At 41.0% G+C, this 13,088-nt stretch overlaps 2 protein-coding genes across 3 annotated transcripts in view; both read right to left on the bottom strand.

The window, feature by feature from the left end:
- The window catches only part of LOC107092177 (apoptosis-enhancing nuclease-like), a 3,811-nt gene extending 2,362 nt beyond the window's left edge, over positions 1 to 1,449 (bottom strand). The window contains exons 1-2 of one of the 2 annotated variants that reach the window (XM_015386498.1): positions 1,357 to 1,449; positions 76 to 708 (exon numbers count right to left, since the gene is read on the bottom strand). In XM_015386498.1, the coding sequence (XP_015241984.1) occupies positions 76 to 684 (609 nt within the window). In that variant the 5' untranslated portion in view covers positions 685 to 708; positions 1,357 to 1,449. The remainder of the gene's footprint in view (positions 1 to 75; positions 709 to 1,356) is intronic. The other variant, XM_015386499.1, reaches the window with a different exon arrangement.
- A 994-nt stretch (positions 1,450 to 2,443) lies between these two features.
- On the bottom strand, positions 2,444 to 11,152 carry pdia3 (protein disulfide isomerase family A member 3). The gene is made up of 13 exons (XM_015386536.1): positions 10,884 to 11,152; positions 9,590 to 9,668; positions 9,393 to 9,510; positions 7,679 to 7,786; positions 7,430 to 7,553; positions 7,131 to 7,247; positions 5,962 to 6,087; positions 5,669 to 5,851; positions 5,361 to 5,469; positions 4,462 to 4,590; positions 3,253 to 3,332; positions 3,111 to 3,168; positions 2,444 to 3,026 (listed from the first exon to the last, which is right to left on the bottom strand). The coding sequence occupies exons 1-13, from the start codon at positions 11,015 to 11,017 to the stop codon at positions 2,907 to 2,909; spliced, it is 1,485 nt and encodes a 494-aa protein (XP_015242022.1). The 5' UTR covers positions 11,018 to 11,152; the 3' UTR covers positions 2,444 to 2,906.
- Between the last annotated feature and the right edge of the window lie 1,936 nt (positions 11,153 to 13,088).

Here is a 13,088-nt window from a genome sequence, read left to right as displayed (position 1 = left end):
TAAACCAGACAGAAAAATATTCTAAAGCATAAAAATCAAACACTGGATCTTGATGTCAATCCAAGCAGGTCTTACCTCCTCCCTTGCCTGAGCAAAGGGCGTGGCGTTGTGGAGATGATGCCTGCGGATGCCACTCCAGGGCGTCCGGAAGTTAGTGACAGGCTGACACGGTCGGACGTATTTATCATACAAGATGTTGCCCTGATAGTCAATGATGCTGCAGCGGGCCAGCTCGTTGCAGCGGCCCCCTGGCCCCGTACCCACCATCTCACAGTCCAACGCCACCACCGAGGCGGAGCCTGATGCGAGGCAGGGAGAACTCCGGCCGCTGGCTGGGGGGCTGCTCTCAGAGAAGCCACTGTCCACCTCCCAGCTGTCTCTGAGGGCAGTAACCACGCTGTGGTGATCAGGCTCTGAGGCAGAGCTGATAGTGCTTTGGCACTGCAGGCCTGGATCTGCTAGTTTAGCCTTCTTCATCGGCGGGTTTGCATCCAGGGCTTCACTAGGAAAGCTGCTTAGTTTCGTCTTCCTGTTGGAGACCATCCTCATATCCTGGGGTTTTTTCCTGGCTCTCGAATGCTCCATTGAACGTATCAGTTTGGTTTTCTTGCACAGATACCTGTAGTTACCTAGAAGGCCCCGTGAGGAAGAAGCTGGATTTCTTTTCGATGGATGGGACATCATGTAACAAGTGTCTCATGATCATATCTGAGAGGAAAGGTTAGATTCAGAAAGCAGGAATTATAGACATTTCAGTCACTGGTTGTTACAGAGACAGCAATGTGAGGACAGCAACAAAGAGTTAAAATAAACACCTTTATACCAGCGCCTATAAACCAAGGCTCATTTAGAAGTATAAGTCTTTATGGAGTTTATGAGTTTAGATGTGATCTATAATCAAATTATTGTTTATTATAAATATAATTTTTATATTTTTCTCTTTTTTTATTATTGTTCTTGGTTTCTTCCGTTTATGGACCATGATTGTGTATAAATAAAGAGATTTATTGATATAAACCGCATAAAGGCAACAGTCACATAACAGGTTTTAGCTTCCATAACAATAATAATAGCAAGCAGAACATATGCCGAAGTGAACACTAAGCCGAGCACTTTATATAAACACAACTTTAAGAGCAATTTTATTTTAAAAATGTGTGTTTAGCTTCAATTAACTTAAAAAAACATATATATGAATGGAAATTGGTTCAGTGACATGAAAAACTAAGCTACAAAGCAAAACAGCCGGCTAACAAGAAACTAGATTAGAAGAAAAAGTCAACTCTTCATCTTTCCAATATTTCTGTTACAGTAACGATTAAAATGATTAAATAAAAATAAAAAAAAGACACTTATTAGGCCGTACCGTCTGTAGCAGCACGTGGACAGGCAGAGCGCAGGACATGCCCGGACAGGATCTCAGCTACATCCAGCTGATTGGTTTCTTCTCTTCTTCGCTTACTGTTCATCAGAAGGCGCGCTAGACTTCAGCGTCACCCAGCGATGGGATGCGGTATTGCGGCGTAAAGTTAATACTCAAAGTATACATCAAAAGGCTCTTTATATCGACTAAATTTATCGCAAATCTTTCTAATAGGCCTATACACTGTATATACAATATATATAGCAATGTATGGTGACAATATTCTATGTATTAAACATTGGGAAATTACTGTTGTAGCTTAAGTTTGATGTGTGCTTAACATTTTACACTTGTAAATTCATAAATCCCAGGTTCTGCTTTATTTACTGTACTGAATAGCTCAATGGCATAAATGAAACCGCAGTAAAAAAGTTGAGTTAGATTCATATTTTATCCACATTACCGGTGTATGTTCAGGCAAGAAACTTGAAGTAGAAAAAAAAATGGAAATATCCAGAGGGGGAAAAGGCCTATAAAGCTTTGAGCTCAACCCCATTTCTGATATTTTGAATTGAAAACGCTTCCTGGATGGAAGAGAAACGTCTTCAAACTTGGAAACAAAGTCCAGTGGATTGTTTTTAACTTTATTGGAATGATGACCGAGAATCTTCACCAGAAGAGGTGTAGAAATGGCAAGGTACGAAGAAAATTTCCGTTTCTAATATATACTTTAAACCTTTTAAACATTTAATCCCAACTCTGCTCTTAAGCGGATTCCATTTATCAAAAAAAATTAATTCATAGAAAGTTAGGTAATCATTTTCATTATTGTGCTTTGAGGAAAAGACAGCACCACCTAGTGACGTGTTTTGGTATTGTGCCAGAAAGTTTCTCCATAATGAATTAAAGGTTTCTGATGAAGATGATCTTCAAATCATGGTTCAAGTAAAAGAGATTCAGATAAAATGTTAAAAACAGGACAAACTATAAATAAATCCCTTGCTCCTGAAACTAAATATCAGATTTCTAAAAATAAAAAGGCCTCAAATTGTCAGAATAAAACTTCAGAAACAAGATAGGCATTTAACTTTTGTGGGCCTTTTATTTCACAATCCTTCCAAATGTACAAAAACAAAGACCAGTTACAAACAAGAAAAAAAAAAAGAAAAAAAACAAAAAAAAAGTTATCCCGCATGATGAGGACACAAATGGGCGAAAGATGACTGGAAACTGGTATCAAACCAAAGTGCATCAGCCTGAGGTGTAATAGACAGACCAGAGGAAATAGAAGTCTCATTTCAAAAAGCTGTCCCTCTTCCCTAAAAATTTCTTATTGTCATTAAACGGCGGGCAGACCCTGGCCACCACCTCTCCACAGGATTCCAGAGCAGCAGAGGACCTAAGGAGTCGCCGAGTCTTTGGGACTTCGGCTTCAGAGCTTTTGGTAGTTCACTACGAGTGGAATATAATTGAGTTCTTTCTGTCCCCCGATTCTCCTCCTCCTGTTGTGATGTGGGGGGTGTTAAGTTTCTGGTTGGAGCCTTTATAGCTCTGCTTTGTCATCCTTCTTCTTCTTCTTCTTCTTGGCATCCTCTGGGACAACTAGAGGGTTGGTGGCCTCCTTCTTCAGGTAGGAAATAAAGTCGCTCACCTCACGACCTCCCTGCAGAGAAAGCAGCCCGATGTTACGGCCGGCAGAGCGCAGACATCAACCAAGGTAATCTGATTACAAAAGGCAGCAGCTCACCTCGTATCTCTTTGGGTTCATTTTACGTCCAGCAGGGGAGAAGTAGATTGTCGGGAATCTGAGGAAAACATTCAGGATTAAATTTAAAACTCTTAAATGTTAAGGAAGCAGGAGAAAAAAAAAAAAAAAAAGTTAGACTTACCCGCTGACTTCATATGGCGATGGAACGTCATTCGCTGTGGCGTCCATTTTGGCAATAACAATGTTTGGATCCTCGGCCAGCTGCACAACGAGAGGTAAGCAAATGTGGCCATTTAGGATTTTGTTTTTACTTCATTATTAAAAACAAGGTTCTTCTTCAAAAAGAGGAAAATAAAATGAGGTATTCAGAGGGAAAAACAGACCTTATTTCAATCTTTAGTGTCTGATCTGTGACATTCTTACATCGGTTTTATCTTATCATTTCTGTATTTCCAAAGAACTCACAGCTCCATAAGTTATTATGAAGCAAAGATAAGATAATATAGAAATAGGAGAACGTGTTTGAGATCATTTGGCTGAAAGTAGGTCAGGCAAAAAGAAAATGTAAGTTTAGAATTGGGATAGTCATTAAAAATAAAAAATGTTTAGTTTTTTTCCACCATTAGCTACCTTTATTCAAATAAGGCAACATGATGTGATTTGGGTGTTAAACTCTGGTTCTGATAAATACCAGCCAAATGTGTCTAGTTCCTTAAAAAATAAAAAATAAACACATCAGTGCAGCAAAGTAACTGAACTTCCTGCAAAACTTTTAAACATAAATGATCTGCATCCTTGGCTCAAAAACAAAATATGCTACTAAAACTAGCTAAGGATCTCCATGACATCAGGACTGAGGTTCTGGGGGTCCAGCCTGCACTAAAGGACAGTTTTCAGTCTGTTAATTAATAACATCCATAGCATATTTATCTTAACATAAACTCATTATAATCATGTGGTCAATTAGATCCTCATCAGTAAATTTACCATCTAGTTTAAGACAAAATAAAACAATAGATGATGCTTCGTTTCTAATTAGCTAGTTTCTAATGTTCAGGTTTGTTCAAATGTGTGTTCATCTTTTTTAATACAAAAACAAGCTAAAATAAAAATAAAACAGCCCTTTTTGATTGCAGGGTCATTTTAAAAGTGGTTTTCGTAAATAATATAAAAAGATGGAACAACTGACATCAAACTCCCATGATGCAACACCACTGCAGGCGAAGAATCAATGTCACATTTGGTTATTAGGACAGAAAAATTGAGAAATTAGTCGAATGTGAAGAAATAAAAAAGTTTGACTCTCTTGTGCGTTAAACATTAAATAAATCAAAGCCAGAGGCTAAAAGTGTAACAGTGCAGCAATACATAAATAAAAAGCTGCTCCCACCTTCTCTCCCAGCTCCTTGTATTTGGGCTCCAGGTTCTTGCAGTGTCCGCACCACGGCGCATAAAACTCAATGAGCACATCTTTGCTGTCATCGTTGACGATGGCGTCAAAGTTCTCAGCGACCACAACCTGAGGAAAAAACAGACAAAGGTGTGATTTAAACAGCCAGAGGTTCTGCTCAGTCTGGAGATGTTCAGATCTGAAATGATGTGGACGTCATCCTGTAATCGGTCTTTGGAGGCCGTGAAAATGATCGCTGGATGCATCATATCCAACAAGCTCACAGAAACAACGCTCAGAGTGGAAGGAAGACAGAGCAGTTTTCAGCCGTTGGTGAAAATGCAAATTAACTATTTATCTCTTAAGGTATTTTAATTTTTATGTCAATATAACTTCCAGTTACTTTGGCAAAAAGCAAACTTGGCTAAAAATCTTTAATGAAAAATCTGCATAAATATACTTAGACAAGGAAAAAAAAAAAAAGTAATCTTAATTTCAAGAAAATTTTTTATTTTTTTTAACCTACAGTCATTTTAACTATTGGGTCCTTCCTCGGGTTTGATCCTGTGATATAGCACTTTAAAGTTTGTAAAACCAATCTTCCAACCACCTGTTTACCTTCCCTCCAAATGTGGTCATGCATTAGGACCCTGAGCAGAAAGGTTTCTGAGCCGGCAGCCATCATTAATTATTCTGTGTTTTGACTTTATTTCTCCACTTGTGTTTTAATCTTTTGTACGATTACCTATAGTGTCCATTAACCCGCCTTTGAAATAAAATGTATTACTATTCAATTATTTTCAGTAAACAAACAGAACTCCATTAAAGGACGAATGAGTACGGCCAGGGGGGGGTGGTGGGTGGTTAAGTCTGCATTAATCAATAGAGAATCATCCCACCTTAACGGGTCCATCATTGTCTTCTGGGACTGCTTCTGATTTAAGGTAGCGCTTCAACTTGCCATCAAAGTAGTCCTGCAGGAAACGCTCCAGAGCTTTTCCATCTCGGCTGCAAACAGGAAAACAAAAAATACCATCAACGGGGGAAGAGCTGCAGCTTATTGTGATGAAAACAACATGTTTCCAGCTGCTCTGATTGGCTGAGAACCATCAGAACAGTCAGCGACCACAGCAGACCAAAGAGAGCAGCAGCTGATCATAGGGGACATTTATTAAAGATGGAGTCTGAAGATCAGATCTGGACTTACGAGAACTCCTCCGTCATCACGTATTTGTCTCCCTTGGCGGTGCGGATCGCCACAACAGGAAGCTCTCCTGAGCCGCCGTCCAGACCAAAGTCAGACAGGTCGTGGCTGAACTGGTTCTTGTTGGCTACAGCAAAGGTCATCTTCTTCCCCTGATCCAGGAAGCCTTTAGCCACCTTCATCACCCTGAACGAGATTCATGACTCATCAGTTCTTGACCATGTAGCTCATACAGACCAGCAGTGACAGATCAAAGCCGTTGCTATGCGGCGTCGGCAGACGTTAGAAACGCTCACCTGTTTCTCCAGTAGTTGGAACCTTTGGGGTTTTTGTCGTAGTCGACGTCATAATAAGCCACCAGCAGGTCTTTTCCTTTCAGCTGGTCTTTGTTGTCCTCTGTCAGGTGGGGGCAGATCCCAAAGCTGAGAAAGAGAAAAGTAACGGAGTCAGTTTGGGGGTAGGCCCACTGCTGGGGGGGTGGGGGTGGGTAGGATCATCAACACTAAAGCTGCACAGGTTCGAGGAAACCAGCAGAGAAATGCTGGTAAATGCAGAAACTAAATATTAAAACATTTGTGTTATTATTGGCAGTAAAACAATAAAAAGCCAAACCACTGTTTGCAGAGGAAACACAGAAAGTCAGCATCACAAACGGACTTCCACTTCCATATCTGTGTACTTGTACGTTCTCGTGAAACGTCAGGCTCAACCTTTTCCCAGTTTACAAGAATACAAGAGCAAGAACGGACAAAATCCCTGGATGTTGTTCTTCCCCTCCGTTTTAAGATCATTTGAGGAGAAAAAAAAAAACATACTTTAAGCTTCACTTTATGGCCCATTTACTGATTTAGTGTGCAATTTAAAAAAGTTCTGGGCAACGGCAACCAGTAGACCTCCCAGTCTGACCAGGGCCGGCTGCTGGGCCGCCCCGCAGACGGCCCTCTGTGTGTGAAGTACTGCTGGCTCTGATGGAGGTTTGATTGTTTTATTTGGGAAAAACATTCATTTGATTTATGTTCATCTGACCATGTAATTCCCCGTATAAATTAAAAAAATTACTATCTAGAGTCTATTGATAACAGGAGGTGAAATGCATCTCCAGACCAGCTTCTGTTCCAATAGACCCAGATTTATTCTGTGTGCTCCTGTTCTCCCTGAGCTCAAACTTTCATCCGTTCTTCTCAAGAACAGACTTGCTGAGGACACGAGTCTATATTTGCGTTCTTGTGAATTGAGAAATGGTCCTTGTTTTGAGTTCAGTAGCGTCAAACACTGATTTCAGGGCATATATGGTTGATCTATGAATCTACTTCTGTCAAGGAAACTGCAGCAGTAGAAAGTTGCATCTTGGAACACGTCGGTTCTGATGGGACCATCAAGTTACTGGGGACGCCACAGACCAACGTCTCCATGCTGCCCTCCGGCAGGGAGCCGTTTTGTCGACTGGTGTCTGGGGGAAACTCACATGTTGTCCTGGATGAATCTTTTGACCTTGTTGCTGGTGAACTTGTCCTCGCTGAATTTCACCGAACTGTCTTCAAACTTGTTGTTGAGACGTGGCGGACGGAACAGTACGACTCCCCTGCAGACAAGAAGGGAAAAGGTTTCTCTGCATCAGCTGTGTGCTGATATGTGGTCTGAACTATTCCAATCCAGAGAGAAAACTCTAAGTTTTCAGAGAAATAAATTTGAGCTTTTATTTTAAGTCTCAGCAGCTCTTCATTCTGTCCAAGCTTCCTTTCAAAGGCAGAAGGACGGACTCACTCTCCACCGTGGCTGTTGAGGAGAGCCTCAGCGTTGGTGTGAGCGAAGCGGTAGTCATCCCTCAGGGCGCTGGCAGCCTTCAGGAACTCTGCCTGCTCTGTGCTCTTATCATCAGCAAAGAAACCTGAGGAGAGGAATCACATGTAGGAAACAAGTCTTAAAGGTTTCTGAAAACTTGGTGGATCAAGACTAAACTGAAAACATCAGATAATCCATTACTAAAGCAGGAACCAATGAGACTTCACTTACCGATAACGCTGGCATCCTGATCTGCGATAAACTTCTCAAAGTCTCCCTCAGTTTTGAGCTCCACTGAAGCTGGGCCTGCCTGCTTCTTCAGGAAACTGACGATCCCGTCTTTACAGGGCAGAAGAAAACAGATCACACACATAAAAAAATGAAATTCCTTTTTACATTTATACACGATCGGGCAACATTCGACCTTTAATATGGGATATTTGATTTCCTTTTCTTTTACCGATTTTGTTTTAAACAAATGAAAATAAAACGGACGCCATCCTAAACTGATTGTTACAACAGACGCAGGCTGTTTCCATGACGAACACCAACGTATATAATAAAATAAAATAACCCATTTTATAAAGCATTCATCAGTCTGATGGCGGTGGGGAAGAAGCAGTTGCAGAACCTGTTGCACCTGCATCAGATGCTGTGAAGCCTCTTCCCAGAGGGCAGCAGGGAGAACAGTCCATGGTGGGGGGGTGAGGGGTCATTGATGATGTCAGGGCTCGGGACACGCAGCGCTGGGATGAAATTGCCTAAATCTAGAGTCCTGCCCCTCGTCTGTGCACACAAACTAAATCCTGGTTTATGCTCAGAATCCAGGTCGTCTGCAGTTAACGCAAATATGCCCCCTTCTGCTGCACCTCTCCCAAAGCATAGGTGACTGCAGACAGTGCCGCAGACAGGAGGCCTTTGATTGGTCAATTCTACATCCACTCTACACTTTGTGTATTTTCTCTTTGGTACCTAATGGCAGAAACTCTGGCTGTAGTGCCGTCCACAGCGCCTGGCACACCTCGGAAACTATCCAGACACCTTACAGGACGCTAGTTTATAGCTCTGTGCGACGGTCTGTTGGCCAGTCTTTGGGAAACACTCACAGGTGAACTGTGCGTTGTCCGGCGTCCGACACACGGACACTCACTATCCTAGCTAGATCCTGATTGTCTGTCTTGCGTTGTGGCGTGGAATAACATCGCACAGACTACGCTTTAATATTGGGCATAAATCAAAAATATCTGCATCATACCTGCAACAAGCTAACTGCGACCCACTGCTGCGGGAGGATAACCAGCCCTCAATCAATACAGCTAATTTAGATGCTTTCTTAGCAGAGGTCAAGAAAGCATCTGCAGACTGGATGTGAGAAATCTGAACAGGAAGACCACAGAATGACACCACCCCCACCATGTTTCTACAACACCAATATTAAACTTCTTGGTAACGCCATTTGAATGAAGTTCATATCATGTGATGTAAACACAGCTCTACATGTGGCCCTCTCAGCTATTTCCATTCTCCATCATTATTTATGCGTCTGCCACACAGCTAGTAGGAAGTGAAAGAGGACTTGCTCTGCTACCATGCCAACCTTTGATCTTATCACTAACCTCCCAGCTGATTTGTGAGCCAATTTGAAAACACTCTCCTTGCCCAGCCTGTCAGTTTAGGAGTTTAAGACAACATCCTAATAGGTTAGTATTTGTGTCATATTTACAATCAGACTTAATGTCCAGATAAGTAAATAATCATAGTGCTCAAAGGGGAGGAAGTTTTAAAATCTGACCCTGCTTTAAATGTCTCCAACTTTCTGCTCTGTTCCTTTAATTCTATTGTTCCATCTATGTCCTTCTAACAAACCTCTGAGGCCTTCAGCTACATGTATACAGTAATGATTTACTAATGGTAACCCAATAAAGTAGATCAATGTTAGGGATACCTGCAGTTCTGGGGCCATCATAGGGACCAGATTCTTCTCCATCTCTGAAGATCTTCAGGGTTGGGTATCCGCTGACGCCGTATTTGCTACACGTGTTGCTGTTAGCTGTGCAGTCAACCTACACAGGATCAACACCACAGTTAGGAACTCTTAGGAATGATATTTTAAACAGGATGTCAAACTGTATTATGCAATACCTTGGCAAGCGCGACGGTGCCTTTTAGACGTGTGGCTGCTGCTTCGTACTCGGGTGCGAGCCGTTTACAATGACCACACCTAAAGGACAAAGATGATAAGTCAGGAGATTTCAAGCCAGTTTACTCATCTTACACAGAGAGGTGTTTAAATAGAGTTAAACTTAAGTAAACGTAGCAGTGCAAATATTTTTTTTCCCTTTATTTTAAAGGTTTGGTTTATATCACTTCAGAGAATAAAAATAAAATCACATTTCCACACTATTCATGTTGTATTATTTCTGCAATCGCACAAGAGTTTTCTCTGCAGTGCTGTAGATATAGGTAATATCTAATAATATTCTCAGTGTATAAACTAATCAAACCAAGGACATGATAAGCAGCTGTAAAAATGAACATATTGATGTAAAATATGGTTTGGATATTTGACTTATCTAATCAACATGTATGAAGTGAAACACTAGCTTGTTTCCAGATTAAATAAGTTTGATTATTTCTGTTACATATGTTTTCTTTGTTATTCTACATGTATGAAATAAAGGACAATTTAGACAATAATATAACAGAACATTGGAAGAATTAATGGGAATGAAATACTATGGGTTAAATAAAGCTAAAAAAAAAAGGTACGTTTGAACCCAATGTTAAGTTTTTAAAAGTAGTCAATTAATTCAAAATCTACATTTAGACGGGGATGATTTCAGAGGTTAAACCTTGCATATACATACAAATAAAATGTAAATGCAGAAAATCTTTTTTTTTTAAAGCGGTACCGTAGAAACACGTGAAATATAGTGTTGACCAATCAGAGCTGGACACCAAAACTTCCCCAACCAATAGGATCGTTACAACGATGACGTGCCACGCCCCCTAACTTCCTTATAGCATCATTAAAGAGCTACACAACAGCTGGAATAGATAATAAATCAGTAACTAGACTGCATTAAGACAGCTTTAAGTCCAATTAAACCATGCAGAGACGCAAATTAACCAATTTGATTTATTTTCCCACTGTTAGGAAAGCTTCACGCTTCCACCGCTAACTAGCTAGCTAGCATGCTATATTTGGTCTGCAGCCAAAGAGCAGGATTTGACAAACCCGATTAGAATAAAACCAAATAAGTTCATTATTCCCCAAATAAAAACTAATAAAGAAGTTCCGTCAGTGTAAATATTTTAAAAGCCCCCAGTTCACCGGAATTTAGATGCTTCTATATATATATATATTTCTTTTTTTCCCCCTCCTACGCTTGCTAACCAGCGGCACCATTACAGAATGAAAGCTGCAGAAACTCACCAGGGCGCAAAGAACTCCACCAGGATGAGCTCATGGTCTCCAATCCTGCTTTCGAAATCGTCATCCGTGAACTCCAGCACATCGCTGGCCCGGCTGAACCCGGCGAGGGCGGCCAAGAAGATCAGCCTCAACATGGCACCCCGAGAACACTGTTCGCCTCAATGACAGCAGGACGTTAAGGTTGGAGGCGCGAGCCGCGTCTTCAGAAAGATACTGAAAGAGGCAGAGACGGACTGCACTGATAGAGAAAGAGAAAGAGGGACGGAGGAGGAGGAGATGCTCACAGGCGGCAGGGCCCCGGCTGGTAATCATAGTGTGGCAGCCACCCATTGGTCTGATCGCTGCGTCACTCAGCGCTGATTAACCAATGAGAAGCCAGAGAACAAACATCGAGACATTTCAGCCAATCAGAAGCCGACAAAAATCAAAACCGTATTTCTTTGACGCGGAAATGAAAACGTTACAAACTGGACTCTCGGAACCAGCGGTTGTTTATTAAATGCAAAAAGCTAAACGTGTCCTTTCCGACTGACAGATTTTCCATGTTTACAATCACATCCATTCTGTTTAGCACCAGAGCACAACGAATATTAGTGTGTAGTTCACTATGAAGATCCGGTTTAAGATCGCATTGCAGTGCCCTGCAGAGCTGCTGTCACTTTGTCAGCTTTCAAAGCACAATTTAGAGTATGTTACGAAGATTTTAAGTCGCAAATTAACACGAAGTAGATAATTATTCAGAAATGGAAGGAAATGAATTAATCAATTAAGATATTTCTTAATAATTATAATCGCACAGGTGTAATAAATCGATTCGCCCCCATTGAATCTGATTCCTCCAAATAAAATCCAGGGTAAAGCACTACCTTCAGAACCAACCCGTGCAAAGCCGGTAAAGATGCAACAAAAACAAACAGCTGCAAAAAGTGCTTGGTAATAATAATAATGCATTTTGTTTTGCTGCTTTTTATTCAAATCATACCATACTTACAATGATTAAAGTGGAAATAAAATTTAAAATCACAACCAAGAATTATAAATAAGACTATTTAAATAGGAACTATCTTTTTAAAGCTGTCTGTGGACTATGGTGCCAAAGTTTAAATGAGGGCATTCAATAGAGGAAGTGAGGCACAGATTGGTCTGTCCCAGAGAGCTCAGTCTGATTCTGGGAATCTGAGGCTGATTTGGCTGAATGGAACCATGGGGGCATGTTGTGGTTTGTGAGGAGAGTCGTTAATAAAGATAAGGGAGGATATTTAGATTCATGAATAATAAGTCAGAAGAAACATTTTATGTGTATTCTGGTGGATATAGGAGCTGGTGAGGTGAATGAAAATGGCTTAAATGCATCCATGTAATTTTGCATTAAAACCAGAATCTTAGCTACAGATGTTGGAGAAGTTTCTCAGTCATCTAGGTCATTGTCATTCCAAAAAAGTTAAAAATAATCCACTGGACTTTTTTTCCAAGTTTGAGGACGTTTCTCTTCCATCCAGGAAGCTTTTTCAATTCAAAATGTCAGATATAGTGTCAAGTTCTAGGTTTTATACAACAGCCCAACAAAGCCTTGTTTTTGTTTAGAAAACATGCAAATTGAAACGGATGAACGGGTCCACCTCTTAGTAATGAGGGTTGTTTGGCTTCTTTGTTAGCCTGCAATGCCCCATACCTGTCTATGTCTCTGAAAGGGGGGTCATTAGAGGGAATTGTTGGCCTGGCTGAACAGGCAAGGTCTTCAGTTCGGTTGCAATGATAGCGGGAAGGAATCAACTCAATCGCTGCATTGTAGGTTTTTGAAAGCTGAAATCTGAGCCCCCCCCCTCTCTGTTTAGGTTGTTTTTTTTTTACATAGATGGCTTCCTTCACGCCCCTCTCAAACCACCTGTCCTCTCTATCCAAAACGTGAACATTCTGGTTCTCCAAAGAATGTCCTTTGTCCATAAGGTGTAGATGTAACGCAGAGTCTTGTCCAGAGGAGGGCGCTCTTCTGTGTTGGGCCATGCGTCTGTGGAGAGGTTGTTTGGTTTCTCCAATATAAAGATCAGAGCATTCCTCACTGCATTGAATTGCAGACACCACTCCACTCATATCTGGTCTGGGGGTTTTGTCTTTAGGATGCACTAGTCTATGTTTAAGGGTCTTGTTAAGTTCCTTTTTTTTATTTTTATTTTTTATTTTCAGAAATCGAAATAGAAACTCAGA

This window comes from Cyprinodon variegatus, unplaced genomic scaffold (assembly GCF_000732505.1).
Source record: "Cyprinodon variegatus isolate N-32 unplaced genomic scaffold, C_variegatus-1.0 Scaffold370, whole genome shotgun sequence".
In the NCBI taxonomy this organism is placed as follows: domain Eukaryota; kingdom Metazoa; phylum Chordata; class Actinopteri; order Cyprinodontiformes; family Cyprinodontidae; genus Cyprinodon; species Cyprinodon variegatus.
Note: the sequence above shows the minus strand (reverse complement) of the source record. Positions and strands in the feature narration are given on the sequence as shown.

Coding starts and splice junctions, on each gene's coding strand:
- pdia3 (XM_015386536.1), bottom strand. CDS start 11,017: ATGTTGAGGCTGATCTTCTTGGCCGCCCTCGCCGGGTTCAGCCGGGCC. Junction 7,248..7,429: donor CTCAACAGCCACGGTGGAGA/GTGAGTCCGTCC, acceptor TCTTGTCTGCAG/GGGAGTCGTACTGTTCCGTC. Junction 3,027..3,110: donor TGAACCCAAAGAGATACGAG/GTGAGCTGCTGC, acceptor CTTTCTCTGCAG/GGAGGTCGTGAGGTGAGCGA.